At 38.5% G+C, this 18374-nt stretch overlaps 3 protein-coding genes across 5 annotated transcripts; all 3 read left to right on the top strand.

The window, feature by feature from the left end:
* The first annotated feature begins 8471 nt into the window (after positions 1 to 8471).
* On the top strand, positions 8472 to 10546 carry LOC122002839 (prostatic spermine-binding protein-like). Its single transcript, XM_042558188.1, has 4 exons — positions 8472 to 8626; positions 8726 to 8847; positions 9922 to 9977; positions 10041 to 10546. The coding sequence occupies exons 2-4, from the start codon at positions 8728 to 8730 to the stop codon at positions 10366 to 10368; spliced, it is 504 nt and encodes a 167-aa protein (XP_042414122.1). The 5' UTR covers positions 8472 to 8626; positions 8726 to 8727; the 3' UTR covers positions 10369 to 10546.
* A 1736-nt stretch (positions 10547 to 12282) lies between these two features.
* Positions 12283 to 15035, top strand: LOC122000562 (elicitor-responsive protein 1-like). 3 transcript variants are annotated; one of them, XM_042554934.1, is made up of 7 exons: positions 12302 to 12426; positions 12507 to 12611; positions 12744 to 12870; positions 14068 to 14139; positions 14237 to 14282; positions 14355 to 14625; positions 14721 to 15011. In XM_042554934.1, exons 1-7 carry the CDS (start codon positions 12381 to 12383, stop codon positions 14753 to 14755), a joined length of 702 nt encoding a protein of 233 aa, XP_042410868.1. In that variant the 5' UTR covers positions 12302 to 12380; the 3' UTR covers positions 14756 to 15011. The 3 variants fall into 3 exon arrangements, with proteins under 3 accessions (XP_042410870.1, XP_042410868.1, XP_042410869.1); XM_042554935.1 differs by having other exon boundaries at positions 14358 to 14625; positions 14721 to 15008; XM_042554936.1 differs by lacking the exon at positions 12744 to 12870 and having other exon boundaries at positions 12283 to 12611; positions 14355 to 14482; positions 14568 to 14625; positions 14721 to 15035.
* A 2058-nt stretch (positions 15036 to 17093) lies between these two features.
* On the top strand, positions 17094 to 18037 carry LOC122000563. The gene has a single exon (XM_042554937.1). The coding sequence runs from the start codon at positions 17256 to 17258 to the stop codon at positions 17832 to 17834; it is 579 nt and encodes a 192-aa protein (XP_042410871.1). The 5' UTR covers positions 17094 to 17255; the 3' UTR covers positions 17835 to 18037.
* Positions 18038 to 18374: the final 337 nt, after the last annotated feature.

Consider the following 18374-nt stretch of genomic DNA (forward strand, 5'->3'; position numbering starts at 1 on the left):
ACATGCATTTTCAAGAAATATGTCTCAAATAAGAACTCATTAATGGATTTTATCACCCGCTTTAATAGAACACTGAGACACCAAAAACACAATGAGTTGGTTGCGGACCATATTGATATGAATGAACAGCCCAAGGTTAAGACAACCTGGCCAATGGAAACTCAAATGGTTAAGCTGTACAAAAAAAAAATGGCTAGAGTTTCAAAGTGAAATGACCGAGAGTCATAGTTATTATGTGCAACAGACATTTACAGGTGCTACCTCAGCGGTTTACCATGTGATGAAATTTCAAAGTCCTTCTTCCTCAAAATCAAGAGTGCTCACGCATGACAAACAAAGGGACTACATATCGTGTAGCTGCACGAAATTTGAGTTTGAGGACATTCTATGTAGACATATGTTAGTTTTTTTTTGTATCAACCAAGTGTTTCTTTTGCCTGATACGTATATACTCAAACGATGGACACGAGATGCAAAAGTTGGCGCAATATATGCTTTAGGGGAGCAAAATGTTATTGATGATCCAGATTCAGAAAGGTATTTGATGTCGAGGCACTCGAGGTTGTCCTATAAAGCTTCAGTATTAGTTGATGATGCATCTATGAGTAATGAGAGGACAACCTTCTTGGATGAACAATTTGATTGTATCTACAACAAAATGAAAGAGATGTCCATTAGTACAACATGCAATGATAGAAGTAACAAAAAGAAATCCATTGATGAAGGTCTTGGTATTAGTGATCCTTTTGCAGTAAGAACTAAGGGATGTGGAAAGAGATTGAAATTTTCAAAGGAAAAATCAATCTCAAATTCTAGGCTTTGTCATGGATGCGGACATCGAGGAGTGTCACATGACAAGCGCAACTGTCCAAATTTACAACAAACGTATGTGTCATTCTACATTTCTATTATAAGTTTACTTGCAAACATAAATTTATTTTATTACATTCTGTAAATATGACAATGTGTCAATTAGCAGATCAACTGAAGATACTAATCTTAATAGTGTTGACGACATATATGAACCAGATTTAGGATCTATAGCAGGTACTATCAAAGTTATAATTTATTAAATTGCAGTGGTTTATTCAGAAAATTAAATTAATAAATTATCTTTATTATTGCAGGTTCTAACAACATGCGCTAGTGTCTTAACAATTTTGCTACTCCTCTTCTCATGGGAGCACTTGCTAACAATTTTGCTATTCAGGTAATTTCCAATTGCATTAAATGTTTGATGTTTGTTTTATATGTTAATTATCCTCCATTGAGTTTTGAAGTGACAGTGCATTTCTCATATTTAGTGTCTTAACAGTCGATGATAGAATATATAGATGCTTTTTGAATATGTTAGTTGACCACTTGCAACAAAAGTTACTTGTGTGAGAAGGGACCAATCTATGCATTTATATTGTTACAAGTGGACTCACTGATCCAAGTACAACGTATGGACCTTAATTGGGGATAATATTGTTTAAAATTTGAATATTGTTTCTTGGAACATCATAATTATTCTAGCACCATGGTAAATATGTTGATCTTTGTCCTAAAAGGTTGAGGTTTTAGGAACAGAATAAGTATATATTTCGTTGTTACTAATTAAAGTGCAAATTGTTTGACATACTATTGTTATGAAGTGATTTCAACCTTATTTTTACTGCACTTCTACTAAAAATTAGTATCATAATAAGTTCTTTCCTTTTACAAGGTACATGTCTTGCTTGCAAGAGGAAGTTCATGGGTTCCCCGATTCCGGATGATTAGTTGCACCTGCGGCAACATTGTATGGCAGCCTACACCAGACATGTCCATTTGAAAATTTCTATGCGCCAAAGTCTTTTGTACATGCAATTTACAGACATGATCTTACAATTCATGTAATGTAAAATGTCATGAGTTACTGGCATGATGTTGATACAAATGGTACATGTTGATACAGCTAGCTACTAGCAATTCATGTTTGAGTTTTTGTTTCCTTTGCCCTGAAAGTTACTAGTATGAATTTGTATTTCTTATGTACAAAATCATAAGCATGTATGAGGTGGTTGCTTGAATATTTACCTCGTTAAGCGTTGGCCAAATATGATGGTGAGGATGTAATTCTGAAAAGGTTGTAATGCAGCACATATAATTTTCAAGGGAATTTTTTTCCTTTGTCTTATTTTCCCCTCGTTCCTCCACGTACTGGATTTGGAAGTTTTACTGGAGAAACTTCTACGAATTATCGAACACCTCTACACCTCTACGAATTTCAGTAACTGAAATTACTGGAGAAATTTCAGTGACACTGATCGGTCTACAGACCGATCAAGAGGTTCCTGGATCGGTCCAGGGACCGATCAGGTTCATTTTGTACGCCAGGAAGCTTACTGATCGTCTTCTGATCGGTCTACAGACCGATCAGGAGTTCCCTGATCGGGCCGGGGACCGATCAGGTCAGTCTGGTTCGCAGAGGGCTACTGATCGCCTTCTGATCGGTCTACAGACCGATCAGAAGGTTCCCTGATCGGTCCCTGGACCGATCAGCAGTCTACTGATCGTCTTCTGATCGGTCTACAGACCGATCAGGAGGTTCCTGGATCGATCCAGGGACCGATCAGGAGGTTCCTGATATCTCCTGATCGGACAGCCGTCCGATCATTTCAACACCTGGACACCCATCTCCCTTAAATCTTCCCGATCCTTTCTTTTCCCATTTCACGCTGAAGCCCTAGCTGACACTTTTCTACACCTCAACTCTTCTCTTCTCTTTGGACGCCGAAGCCCTAGCCAAAGCCCTAGCCAAAAGATACTTCAATGGCACCAAGGTAACTCCATACTTCTCTAGAACTACTCACCTTGGCATCTCAGTTTCGTTTCTCACCGTATCTGTGCATTTTGTTTTGGCTTTCGGGTGTTGGTGGCTCCGATGCTCACTTATTTGCCCCATTGTATCACATTGTTAAACCTTAGGAAGAAACAAGTGGGTGAAGGAACCTCTAAGTCTAAGTCGCCTGAGAAGTCCAAGTCTAAGGCTCCCTCCCGACCTCAACCATCTGTCTTCGGGAGATTTCCAAACCACCATTTTGAGGAAGCCTTTAAACAAAGAACATTTAAATTACTCCCTTGTAGGTCTGTGGATCGAAAATTCATGGACGAATTTTGTCCAACTGTGTCAGAAATCATTGCCTACTACAAACTTGATTCACTTGTCTATTTAGAACGAGATATCAATTATAACTTAGTATCTGAGTTTTATAACAATCTTCATCAAACTAATGATGTAAGTTATAAAACAAAAGTTGCTAAGCAGACTCTTGATTTCAGTTTCCCAGCCTTCTTTGACTATCTAGCTTGCCGGAGGTGTTCCGGAAATGTCTTTTCTATATATCCTGACTTACCAGACCCCTTACCTTCACCCTTTGATGTCTCATCTGACTTCATTTATGAGTATTTCTTCATACATCCTAGACCGGGAGGGCTAGATGAATTAGATGTTGATTTTCCTACTTTTGCAACCTTGAGATTATCTGCCCCAGATTACATTCTCTTTAAAATTGTCACAAACTGCCTTCTGCCAATCACATCTAAACCCTTATCTTAGATCCGACCATATCATTGCCTGATGCTTTATGGACTGCATCGGCGTCTCGACTTTGACATCATGTCTAGCATCTATTCTTCGATCATCTCCTATAGTGAGCCAAACAGCTTCACTGTTTATATGTCTTATGGGCATATAATTACAGATTGGCTCGAGACCCTTCAGATTGATGTCTCCAAGGGTAGAATAGTCAAGATGGTCAGGCAGGACTGCAGACTTGGGAAACGGGCATTTTCCAAGTCTCGCATCATAGGACAAAATGGGGAGGTTCGGTGGAAGGATGGGAGAGCTCTGGGTGAGTTACCACGGGACCTCCACGACAGGTTGCTCCTCCTGCTGCTGCTGCTGCTGACGATGGTGAGGCAGATCCTGATCTGCGCTGGCAGATCGCCGAGCTGGAGAGTCGCATTAATCGGCACGATGAGCTGCTGGTTGCTGAGCTCCACGGGCTGCGCATCCGGATTGACCAGTGCTACGATGATTTACGCAGTCAGCAGTTGGCGACACATCAGGCGATTATGGGATGGATGGCCAGATACCCACCTCCGCAGGATTTCCCGGGCTATCCATCCTCGAGCAGCGGCATGCCACCTCAGGGACTCACTCCTCCTGTTGATGATGCTGATGCTCCTCATGATGAGGAGGCTGATTGATACACATTGTTCTATGATGTCATTTTGAGTATCTATGTTTTGGATATTGTTTGTTGGATACTTATGTCTGACCTGGATACTTGTTGATTTCATATATTTATGCTGCTCATTTTCTTGTTTTTCTTTATGTTTCACTTCCTATTGGTTATTAATTTGCTGTTCATATGCCATGTCTTGTATGTCTCTTATTTCTTTATTACTGTCTTATAATACACTTAGAGGGCATTCTAGGTGGATTAAGAAAAAGACAGTATGGGTTAAGGGGGAGTCCTTTAACGTTTTCTTACCTAATTCGCACTTTTTCGGTGTTTGACAAAGGGGGAGAAGATAACTAAGTTTAGAGATAAATGAAAGTTTGGCTTTAGGGGGAGGATCTTGATTCCCCTATCCTTACATGGTGTTGTATCTGTTTTAGGGGGAGGATCTTGATTCCCCTAAAATTAGGGAAATATGAACATTTCTGATCTAAACTTAAATCGTGTTGTCAAACAACAAAAAGGGGGAGATTGTTAATACAGTCTGATCTGGTTGTTGTTTTGATGTTGACACTGATTTAAGTTTGTATCAGATATTAATTAAACTCAGATTGATTAATGATCAAGGTTGATCATGTGGAGAGGAAAAGTCCAAGTACGGATACTTGGCACGCAAAGTCGGAGAGGGCTCGGTAGCTCGTTCTCCGGACTAGGTCAGAGAGGGCTCGGTAGCTCGTTCTCTGGACCGGACGAAGTCGGAGAGGGCTCGGTAGCTCGTTCTCTGGACCGGACGAAGTCGGAGAGGGCTCGGTAGCTCGTTCTCCGGACTAGGTCAGAGAGGGCTCGGTAGCTCGTTCTCCGGACTAGGTCAGAGAGGGCTCGGTAGCTCGTTCTCTGGACCGGACGAAGTCGGAGAGGGCTCGGTAGCTCATTCTCCGGACTAGGTCAGAGAGGGCTCAGTAGCTCGTTCTCTGGACCGAATGTGGAAGTCAGAGAGGGCTCGGTAGCTTGTTCTCCAGACTAGGTCAGAGAGGGCTTGGTAGCTCGTTCTCTGGACCAGGAAGACGTTAGGGTTTAGGGCTGGGAAGCTCTACTGACAACCGATCCAGTGATACTTTGGCTGACTGGATCGGTCTGTCGACCGATCCAGTGATACCTTAATTATCTGATCGGTCTCGTAACCGATCAGTAACCACACAGAAGCATTTTGTGGATTATCTGATCGGTCTGGTGACCGATCAGTAAGAAGCGATGGGATTCAGAGCAATAGGGCTGATCGGTCCACAGACCGATCAGCATCATCCCAGACCGATCAGGATGTGTCCTGATCGGTCCGGAAGGCTATGGATCGGTCTGTTGACCGATCCACAACGATGTCGTTTGTCTTCTGTTGTTTCTCTGCGATTTCTGATTCTGCTGTTTCTCTACGATTTCTGATTCACCTGATCTAACCATAAGGCCAAGCGCTCTTTCTGCTGTGTTTCGCTGCAAATGGTGCAATTGGAGCATCAACGTTGCATTGAGCCTGCAGCCCAACAAATAATCAGCAAACATATGCCGGTAAAAGACTGGTAATGAAAGCGACACAAACATATGGAGTTTTCTTCATTATTGAAGAAAGCTTGCATTAAAGACTTTGGACAAAGCAAAATGCTTCGGTTAGAAAAGGGAGAAAATGATGATGCATTTCTGTGAACATTCTTTTATACGTTTGCATCTCTGACCATCCAAAATACTAGTGTACAATTTTAGTTCTTGGTTTAACATTGAACATTTTGAATGTAAATGGCAAGGCAAAGATTTCAAGCTTAGGATCAATAATAGGACCATCTTGAAATTGTAACCATGAAACAAAACAAGTTACATAAGAAAACAAGTTACATCACATAGAGTTACATCACAATGTCAAGTAACATCACAACACAAGTTACATCAACCACATCCACATCATCACAATCCAAGTACATACAATTACCATGATAGCAATTCTAAATTTCCTATTCAATGAAGATATTTCATCACTCAACTGCATAGTTGCATAATTGTTGTTTCCATCATCCAAAACATCATTATAATCAACTTCACCATTGTAACTAGCACATTTCTTTAATTCACTAATCTCCAACTTTAATTTTTTGTTATTCCACTTCAACTCATTAATAATTGTCTTACTTCTCTGTGATGGTTCTGGATCATGCCATAAGAAAAAGTCACATCCTCTTTCCTGAATTTAAAAACAACTTAATCATCACACAATAATTTAAAAACTCACAACATCGTGTTAAGATAGCGAAAACTTACTCTATATTTTGGACATGAAAAAAATCGCCTTCCTGGATTTGATTCGGTCCATAATGTCTGAAGAATAGCTCGTAATCCACAATAACATAATATGTGGGGAGCTTCACATTGCTCGTCATTCATACGTCGTCGAGTGGAAGATGATGATGATGAAGAACCAACTGCCATGAATTTTCTCTAATTATACCTGAACAACACCAATATGCGAAAAGACATAAAATCATGTAAAACCTACTCCATAGACCATAAAGTTATAAATGCTGGAGATATTCAACCTAATTAGATCAAATTAGGTCCCAAGAAACACTTACAAACAAATCTACATATTATACATATTAGTTCTCTCACAATTCAAGAACAGCAAAGAAATTTCACATGTAACAGATTTACATAGTATTATGCCAAATATAATAAAACTAAAATATAAAGTTTATCAATTGCATTAAACTAAAATCAATTGCATAGAGCATTCTCAAACATATTTATCATATGTAACATAAACAAATTTACAACACAAATTATGCCAACAAAATCTCTACAGAAGCAAAATAACACTTCTGTATTTAATGTCACAGAAGCAAAATACACAGAAATTTAAGTCAAATATAAATTTTTTATTAACACCACAAATATCACAAAAGCAAAATAACAGAAACAATACAAATGTCAAACAATCTACCGCAGGAAGCAGGACAGATTTTTATCAAATTCATAGGTATGTTTAACAGAAATACACAGAAATGTTTAAAATCCCAAACGATTTTGCTTCGGTAAGGTTGATGTATCAAATTCAAATATTGATTGAAATTATAAAAGTATAGCGAATACTTAAACAAATTATATCAAGTTTGGAGAATTTTAGGGCAACCTGAGAGGATGTTGCGGTGGGGAGGAGAGTCACGAGTTGCAGCGAGAGAGCTCGGCGCGGAGGGAGGCGTCGCGAGAGAGGGAGGCATTGTGTCGCGGCGAGAGGGAGTCGTCGCGGCGAAGGTGGTGCTCGTCACGAGAGAGGGAGGCACCGCGACGAAGGAGGTGGTGCTCGTCACGAGAGAGGGAGGTGCCGCGGAGAAAGAGTTGTAGCTCGACGAGAGAGGGAGGCGGCGAGAGTGAGGGAGGAGCTTCGGCGGAGAAGGGTGAGCAACGGGAAACCCTAGATCGCGGGAGGAGAGGAACGAGTTTTCTCACCAAGCCATTTTAACGCAACTTATTTGACGTAGGCGTCCAGGTCAGCGGCGCCGCATCATTCCGCACCAAACATTCCGCAGGAGAGCACTTCTGTATATATATATATTCAACTTGTTAATATTTATAAATAAAAATTATAAATTATTTATAAATAATATTCATAAACACAACAAGATTTTTAAATCATATTTAACTTTTAAAATAAACAAACATATTTTCAATAATCAATTATACAATATCTTCTATCATTTATTTATCTATATTTAATAGAGGTCTACAAATTCTAGACTGCCTAAAATAAACATTATCATATTTTACTCTAATAATCAATCAAATAATTTTAAAAATATAATTTTTTTAACAATGAAAATTAAAATTTAATGATCACATTTAAATTCATTTTAAACTCGAATTATTATTCTCTAAAATAAGTTTGAACATAATTAACGGTCTAAAAGTTCGACTCAAGATAATCAATCATAATTGAGTTTGTATAATTTTATTTGATAAAATTATTATTAAAAAATTGTAAATTTGATAAAAATTAATTGTAGATTCTCTGGGAATCCTAGTTAGATTCGGATTGGTTTGACTTCTCTCAATTCATTTGGCATTTGGTAAGCGGCGCCAGCTGTAACTCTACAAATCCACGGGCCGATAACCCTAAACTCATCGACGATCCTATCCAACCTCCCGTCTAATTTCCGTCCTTACAATCCTCCATTCTAGGTGTACGCTACTTCAACATACTGTAGGATTAATTTTCAAATCTCTGCGCACATACGACTTTTTGGATAGGATCCACACAGGGACTCAATCCCTCAAAACCCTAATCAAATCCCCGAGAGGGCAAACGGGAGATCTCGCGCTATTGCTTCGATCTGAAGTGCTCTCCTTTCCATTCTTCCTCTCCTCTTCGACTCCGGTAGGTTTGTCCTCTCTTGATTCTTTCGTTTGTCCAGCTTTGAGATGGTATTTGCTACGCCCTTTGTTGCTGCTTCTTAGGGATTGCAGCGCTTCGTTTCTAGGTATGGAGGCCCTGTGTCAAAGCAAGAGTGATGGAGCTGCTGCTCTCTACTCCATGGCGAAATTGCTGGTGGCGGAGTCTGTGCTGGTGACCGAAAGGCTTCTCCTTTGGCTTCTACTCGCAGTAAGGGCTCTCTTTTCTCTGTGTTAGTGCATTAAATTTGGGGATTGTAGAAGTGGATATTGTGCCTTTACTTGTAGTCGAGTTGCATAAGTAGCGAGATTTTTAGCTTCGTGTGCATTTGTCATGTCGATCTAGAGTCTTGCTTAATTTAGTAGATCAATAGATTTTGCAGTCTTTTCAAGTGCAGTCGTGCTTATTTGTGGTTGATATAGTCATTACAACTTTGGTTATATCCAAGTAGATTGATGTTCTCTTCAAAAGTTTTCTAGGTACCTGTTCTTTTTCGATGATCTAGAGTCTTAGTTTGAAGGAAAGGCTAGATGCTTGGCTCCAATTTCTTTATTTGTAACTACAGTAGGGTTTATTCATTTTTGTTTCCTACCTTGCTTCTAGTTTTTTCTTGATGATAAATAAAAATTACACTAACGTGTAGATGCTTGTAGTTGGTTCCTGTTTTGGGGTAAAAATTAATCTAAAGAATCCTAGATTAGACTGCTTTGGTAACTGATCTCTTAAATTAGAATGCGACTGCCTAAAGTTATTTCCTGAATTCTAAGATGAAAGCCGCTGACTCTTGTGTGTGTGTTTTTTTTTTAAAAAAAAAGGGATTTTGAATGACCATGATGCTCATTACCAATGGAGTTTCTTTTTTTTTTTCCTTTGCAACTCACATGTTTTACGATTCAGTTTTTTTTTTTTTTTTTTGTTTCCATCACAATCAGTAATGCTTTTAACCATGCCTGACAATGATACATATTGTTTGTTCGATACCCTGATTGATCTTTCACTTTTTCCATGAGTAGAATTCTATGCTGCGGCATCTTTTTTTCACTCAAACAACTTAATTTTGAAATGTTTTCGCAAGCATATTAACATAGAAGGATGCTACTGAACTTTCATCTGTCATAATGTTAAATTTGCACTTTAGAGTTTAATATGAGAACCGTTGACTGTGTATCGACAGCAGTGTTTTCAGTTTATGTTTTACACACCCAAATGAAACGGAACATATGTTCGTCTGATTTGGCTCCCATGTTTCTTCGATAACATGGACTTTTCTGAATTGTGCTTCAGGAAGGATCTTCAAGTAATGCTGCCCTCTCTGGTGAAGAGTCGAAAGTGATTTATGAGTATGTTCTCCTAACCTTTAGTCGACTTAGTTATAGTGGTCCTTATTGTGTTCTTTCTTGAAGAATGATACGAAGAAGCAAACACGATGATGCCCCAGAGAACAAGGATGATGGTGAGTCAGATGATGATGAGGATGACGACAACGACGAGGATGGAGATGGTTCAGAAGATGATGGAGGCGATGATGATGTGTCTGGAGAAGAAAATGATAAAGAAGGCGGTGAAGAGGATGACGACCCTGAGGCCAATGGTGGAGGAAGTGAAGAGGAAGATGACGATGATGACGACGATGATGATTCTGACGGTGAGGATGAGGATGAAGATGTAGAAGAGGATGACGATGAAGAGGATGAAGAGCTACCGCAACCACCTACCAAGAAGAGGAAGTGAACCACCTTGCTGTTTCTTTTCTGTACAAGACCTCCGGGTTCCATTTAGGCTGAGGGTTAGCATCAAGGTGGATTTAGTTGCTCGCTTAAACTTGATATCCTTATTTGCGTGTTTTATGGTAAACGTATCACTACCAGTAGACATTCCGAACAAGCCATTCATTCGCTGCTTCGATTTATATCGCTTGTGTTTTTCTGAGTGATATTTGTTACCTTTGCATCAGTAGAGCCTTTCTTTGACTAACACTTTTGTGTAGGTGGTTCTGTGATCCTTTCAAGGAATCATTGAATTTGGAGGGAAAAGAATTTAAATTCTAAGGAGCTCTTTCATGTTTATTCTAGTGAAGAGTGGATAGAGTGGGGTGAGCTTTAGTTGCTCTCGATAGACATGGTTCCTCTTTGCATAGGTGTAGTCATTGGCCAAGGTTTGGGAGTGGCTGTCAAGTGTGGAGGGTGGTTCTCGGTTTGGTGTAGTCGATGGCAAAGGCCTAGAAGTTGTTGTCAGGTGTTGATGACAATGAGAGTTTAGGCAAGATGGGAATTTGGAGGGAATAGAATTTAAATTTTAAGGAGCTCTTTCGTGTTTATTCTAGGGAAGATTGGATACAGGGGAGCGAGCTTTAGTCGCTCTCGATAGACATGGTTCCTCTTTGTGAAGGTGTTGTCACTGGCCAAGGTTCGGGAGTGGTTGTCAAATGTGGAGGGTGGTGGTTTGGTGTAGTCGTTGGCGAAGATCTAGAAGTCGTTGTCAAGTGTTGATGACAATGAGAGTTTGGGCAAAATTTGGAGGGAAAAGAATTTAAATTTTAAAGAGCTCTTTCATGTTTATTCTAGTGAAGAATCAATAGAGTGGAGCGAGCTTTAGTCGCTCTCGATAGACATGGTTCCTCTTTGTGAAGGTGTTGTCACTGGCCAAGGTTCGGGAGTGGTTGTCAAATGTGGAGGGTGGTGGTTTGGTGTAGTCGTTGGCGAAGATCTAGAAGTCGTTGTCAAGTGATGACGATAATGATATTTTAGACAAGATGGGAGTTAGGGTTATAAGACGAAGATAGATGGGTGAGCAACTTTGGATGCTGAATATGCATAAGTTATGATTCGGATTTATAATCAAGGTCATCTACCTTCCGAATTGATACCCGCGTAAATTGTGATTTGGATTGACGAACAAAGTCATCTACCTCCCGGATTGATAGGGTAAAATTCAAATATCTAAATTATTAAAATAACAAATGACACTGTAAAATTTTTGGTGGCATTCTTAGCATTGGTACCATTTTTTTTCTTCTTCTAATTCTAATATAACTAATGTAATTCAATTAACACAATTAATATATATTTTAAAAATCTAGCAAACCATTAAAAAACACGATCATTAAATTAGGTGAAGAATAATGCACCAATAGAAAATAAATGAGATAATTAAATAACGTAACAAAATATTATAAATTCTGTTTTCAACTTCTAGATTTGATAAAATTTATAAATCGATAAATTTAGCATAAAAAGAAAATTTAAAAAAAATAGACATAGTTAATTATCTATATAGATAAAAGTGCATAAATTTAAAAAAATTCTCAAATATAAGATTTCATGCATAATTAATTTTGACTAAAAATACATCACTTTAAAATAAATTTAATTAAAGTTATTTCAAGATGAAATATAAAAGATTATTTTATTCGATAGATAATTTTTTTTAAAAAAAAATGCCTACATCGAAAATTAGTAACAAATCCGGAACAAAATTATAAAATAAAAATAAAAATATTTTGAATATTAAATTTCAGATAAGAAGTTAATTTGATAATTGTTTTTAAAAAATCTTCACACCATTTTTAATTTTCTACGAACATGTAAAAGTTGTTGACCAGATTTAGTTTGACTATTTCAACGAAAAGGCGGGTTGACTTAATTTGACTTTCTATAAATGTTCATCTTCAACGCAACGGTAACCGATCTTTTCCTCGACTCCGTTTGTCGTTTTCCTCCCCAAATTCCTCATCTTCGATCTTCATGTCGTCGTTTCCCGGAATCCAAGACCAGATCCTCGAGGTCACAGGTGACGCCACAAATATCTTTTTCCCTCCCTCCTCGCGATCGATTAACCTCCCTTTTGATCGCCTTCTGTTCGGCGAGCAGTGGTCGGATGCAGCAAATTGAAGGACACCGAGCTGTTCTCGCGGCAGGATCCCTACGTCTGTCTCGAATACGCCAATTCCAAGTTCCGCACTCGCACCTGCACAGGTCGGCCCCCTTTTCTCCCTCCTCGCGTGCCTTCGATTGCCTTGGATTTTCTTTTAGGGTTTGCAAGGTCGCGCTTTGTCGGTCCAAAATGAGGGGATTTTGCTTTTAAAATGCGCACTTTTGGGATCGTAGATGGCGGAAAAAACCCCAACTTCCATGAGAAGTTCCAGATTCCTCTCGTCGAAGGCTTGCGGGAGTTGAATGTCACGATCTGGAACAGCAACACCTTCACCGCCGATGATTTCATCGGCAACGGCAGGTTCACCTCCTTGCCTTGATTTTTCAGACTCCTTGGGTTTCAATTTCTAGAACGATCAAACTACTTCCTTTTCTTCTATGCATTTGGCTATTGAATTAGGATGCCGAAGGATTGAACTTGATCATCCATCTTCTTCTCAGGATTCAATTGGTCCATGTTACTCTGTCTAGGGTTTCAACTGCTAAAATGATAAAACTAGTTCCTTTTCTATACAGCGAATTTTCTTGACTCTCCAATTCTCCATATTCTGGATATGCACTTGGCTATTGAATTGGGGTTCTGAAGGTTTTACCTTGATCCGTCTTGTTCTCAGGATTCAATTGCTCCATGTTACTCCGTCTAGGGTTTCAATTGCCAGAATGATAAACTAGTTCCTTTTCTACATAGCAAATTTTCTTGAACCTCCATATTCTGGATATGGACTTGGCTATTGAATTAAGGTTCTGGAGGATTGACCCTGATCCATCTTCTTCTCTAGATTCAATTGCTCCATGTTACTCCGTCTAGACTTTCAACTGTTAGAATGATAAAACTAGTTCCTTTTCTTCTACATAGCGAATTTTTTGTCCATATTCTGGATATTCATTTAGCAATTGAATTAAGACTCAGAAGGATTGACCTTGATCAAACTAGTTCCTTTTATTCTATATAGTGAATTTTCTTGAATCTCCTAATTCTAAATATGCATTTGGCTATTGAATTAGGATGCTGAAAGATTGACCTTGATCCATCTTCTTCTCAGGATCCAATTGCTCCATGTTACTCTGTCTAGGGTTTCAACTGCTAGATGATAAACCTAGTGAATTTTCTTGAATCTCCTAATCCTGGATATGCATTTGGCTATTGAATTAGGATGCTGAAAGATTGACCTTGATCCATCTCCATGTTTCTCCGTCTAGAGTTTCAACTGCTAGAATGATAAAATTGGTTCATTTTCTTCTATATAGCGATTTTTCTTGAATCTCCTAATTCTGGATATGGATTTGGCTATTGAATTAGGATGTTGAAAGATTGACCTTGATCCATCTTCTCCTCGGGATCCAGTTGCTCCATGTTACTCCGTCTAGGGTTTCAACTGCTAGAATGATAAAACTAGTTCCATTCCTTCTACATAGCAAATTTTGTGAATCTCCATATTTTGGAAATGCTATTGAATTAAGACTCAGAAGGCTTGACCTTGACCCATCCTCTTTGTAGGATTCAATTGCACAAGGTCCTCTCCCATGGTTATGATGACAATTCTTGGCCTCTGCAGACCAAACATTTGAAGTAAGACCTAATCAGATGCCCATCCTACTGTCTACAAACTAATTACAATTATCTTCTGTTTAATATGAGCTGAAGCTTGCCTGAATTTGTTTTGAAGGTTTGCTGGAGAGGTGAAGGTGATCATGCACTTTCAAACCACATTGGTAAGTTTGATTCCCTATGCTATCCATCCAACTAGAGGTCACTAGTAAATTCCATCTTGAATTGTTTGGAAGCAGCAAAGCTCTGCAGCAACCTCTCCATCTGCCCCACCATACTCACCAGGAACACCAGGAACACCACCACCGGCATATGCCCCAGCCTATGCTCCATATGCACCGGGAGCTTATCCTGCAGTCAGCATGTATGCATCGTATCCTTTTCCAACTTCCAGCTATCCGCCTCCTTCGCAAGTCTATGCGACACAAGCTTATCCTCTTCCTTATCAGACGCAGCCCAACTTGCTGCAGTACCCTCCTCCAGCAGCACAGCCTTATTACCCACCAGGTGAGTTTCAAACGGCGTCATCATCTTTTGAACTAGTGTCGAAGCTACTGAAATATGCATGAGCAAAATTTTACACATTCGAAATCTTTTTGCAGGGTCTTACCCTGGTGCTTACTATCCACCTTATTGAGCGATTGATGCTATAATGTCGAAACTCAATTCTGTCTGCCAAGGTTGGTATCCATGTCTTTGTGTGCTCCTCTTTGTCTGGAAGCTAGTAAGCATATTTGCTAACTATATCGTTCTGTTCATGAAGAAATATTCCCGTTTGCCCTTGTTCAAGTATTGTATCTATCATTCTTTTGTAATTTACATCGAAGCAAAACAATGTCTAGTAGACGAAATCCTTTATAAAGTTGTGTAATTTGTCTATAATCTTGTTTTTTACACTCTCAACTTGAGACTAAGGCTACGTTTGGTATGAGGTAATTCGTCTTGAAATGTAATCAAGATTATATTATAATATTGATTATTTTATTTTGTATAATTTTAAAGTTGTATTGTAATGTAATCTAGATTATAAAAGGTAATAAAATTTTATAATCTGGATTATAAGTCAACACCATGTAATCCGATTACATTACGAGGTCATCGTTTAACTAAAATTTAAATGTTAAATATACCCCTTAGTCTATTTTTAGCATCAATCGGTCTTCAACGTCACTTCTGCTGCCTGACCCGGCCACCACTGCTGGCTGCCACCGTCAGTCGTTGCTTCCGATAGAAGATATTTTTATTATTTTATAATAATATGAATTATATTCTTTATAAAAAATAATAAACATTAAACAAAATAATGTAATTACATCAAAGATTATATATATTACATTACCAAACGTAATAATTGAAACAAGATTATATAACATTACGATTACGTTTGGTTGGATGTAATGTAATTTAGCTTGTAATGTAATTAAATTTGTAATATAATGTAATGTAATCTTGATTACATTACTACGTTTGGTAATGTAATGTATATAATATTTGATTAGTGATTACATTTTTTGTTTGATGTTCATTATTTGTATAAGGAATGTAATTTGTATTATTATAAAATGATAAAAATATCTTGCGACCTCTATCGACAGTCGCCGCACCACTGCCGGAGCTTGCGGCAGCCATTAGCAACTAGCGACCGTCGGCCGCTGCCTGCCGTCGCCGGTCGATGGTAGCAGCTTGCGGCGGCCGGTGGCTAGCGGCGATGGGTGACGGTCGGCAGCGGACTAGGAGTATATTTAGTATTTAAATTTTGGTTAAACGGTAACATCGTAATGTAATCGGATTATATAATATTTACTTTGTAATTCATATTACAAAACTTCAGTACCTTTTGTAATCAAGATTACGTTACATTATAAGTTTAAAATTAAATCAAATAAAATAGTCAACCTTGTAATATAATTCTAATTACATTATAAGATAAATTATACTCTACTAAACATAGCCTACAAAGTTTATTACATTACAAATATAATTACATTATTCCTAATTAGACATAGCCTAAGTAGTTCTTGGAATATAAAAATGAGTACTTGAGATTAAGTAGTTCTTGAAATATGAAAATGAGTACTTCTATTATTGTAAAAAGTGATTATGTTTATTCTAACTTTTTTTCATAGTTCATTCCTAAATTATATGGAGATAAATCATAGGAACAACTTATAAGTTGATCGTTAAATTGATTAGGAGTGGAAGGATTTTTTTGTACGGTTAAAGACACGGTGGATTGACTATGGTGGATTGACTATGACTATTGTTATGGGTGGTTAGCAGCATTTTATCGACGAATTTATTGATAAAAACTGAAGAATAATGAGTCGTCTTCATAGGATTACATTGCGGTTGTGGTTGTGTTGTTAATTAAATGTTCTTTTAGGAAATAAGAGGGCCTCAAAAATATACTTTATTTTTAAAAATGATTAAAATGATAGTAAAGCAAACAATTTGTTCTTTTTTTAATATTTTTTAATTTGAGGTACAAGTGATCATTTTTCACAGGAATGTTTTTATCTATTTTTTTTTTAAAATAACTTATCTTTTAATAATCCGATAAAGTTTTTTTCTCTTATAGTAATTCTATAATGATAAGAGAAATTAGAATTTTTTTTTGCTAAATAATAAATTTTTAATAGATTCTATAAATTATTCAAAAAAATAATTAAGCAAAATTAAAGAAATATAATAAACATATTAAAATTAGAAATGGTGAGGCAAAAGGGAAAGCGATGCTCCCACGTTAAAGTGAAAGTAAAATGTGAGAAATGTGAGGTAAAAATTTGAAAAACAAAAATTCAAACCCTAAGTGCACTTTTGGAAAAATTTCCTTCACACAAACCCTAGTACTAGTCTTACCATCACAATGAGCGGGCCAACTAATTTACCCAATTGTCTAAATAAAATTGAAAATTTAAAAAATAATAAAAATAATAAAAATTTAAAAATTTAATAAAAACTACAACATTTTTAATGCAATCTGTACATGTGAACTGAAAAGTTCCCTGCTTTCTCTCCTCTTCTCCTTCACCAAATCACCAAGCTCTTCGTCTCGGTCCTAGCTCTTCAAAACAGCCACCTTTTTCTTCTCCTTCCATAAAAATCCCTCCTTTTTTGGCTCCGTCCGCCGGTGGCCGATGAAGAAGCTAGGAAGCGCCAAAGGCCGGAAGGTGCACTCGTCCCTAACTCCCAAAGGCCACCTGGCTGCGCTTCCCGCGGCCGTGCTGGCCCTGGTGGCGACGCTGACTGCAGAGGAGCAAGAGATCCTGGCCTACTTGCTTTCCGGTGGCGGGAGGTGGTGGGCGGAGCAACGTCGCCGGCGGGCTCACGCCCCGGAGCTAGGTTGCGGCTGCTTCGGGTGTTACACGAGCTTCTGGGCGCGGTGGGACGCGTCGCCCAACCGGCACGCCATCCACATCATCATCGACGCGGTGGAGGAGAACCTGGAGAGCGCGGAACGCGACCTCGCCGGGCGGCGGCGGAGGCAGAGAGCGCGGAAAGGCGGCGACTTGGCGGCCGTGGAGGGCTCGGTGGCCGGAGGGCGATTGGGCATCGACATTGGAAGTGACTTCCATGATAACGATAAAGAAGAAGAGGAGGAAGAGGAAGAAGAAGAAGATAACGAAGTTGATGAGAAGAACAGCCATGAGAGCCAGAGCTCAGTCAGGAAGCTCATGAGTTACATTGGGGAAAGTGTCTGGGGAGTTTGGAACTGAAAAGAAGAAGAAAAAAAAGAAATCAAAAAGCAAGAAATTTTCCAAGGAATTGAGATCAAAAAGCTTGATGAACGCTCAATCTCACTCCACATACATTCTCCCGGCGCTTGTTCTAAGATTTCTCTGTTTCTTCCATGTAGAAAAAACAGTAAATTTTCACAAGGGATTCCTCTTTGCATTGATTGCATTAAGCTTTCTTGTCAGATGCTGAGTTCAAAGTAGAAGAACGTTTGCTTGGCCTTCCATCTACAGTCTTGTTTTAGATATATGTTCAGAGAGAAAAGTCAACTCCTTGAGCTTCAGCAGCTGATTAAAAAACTAATATTTCAAAAGCTCAATAGGAAATCTGCCTAAATTTTCAGTAAATTCTTGGAAAAACTTTGGAATAAAGAGCTTTGCTTGGCTGCCATTGCCACTGCCTTTATGTTGTGGCATCTGTTCTCCTCGATAATTGCCATCTTTTTATTGATTTAATTTATTTTATGATTAATAAATTGTTTATTGGAACAGGATCAGTTTGGATTAGGGTTCTACAAATCT

This window comes from Zingiber officinale, chromosome 7A (assembly GCF_018446385.1).
Source record: "Zingiber officinale cultivar Zhangliang chromosome 7A, Zo_v1.1, whole genome shotgun sequence".
In the NCBI taxonomy this organism is placed as follows: Eukaryota; Viridiplantae; Streptophyta; class Magnoliopsida; order Zingiberales; family Zingiberaceae; genus Zingiber; species Zingiber officinale.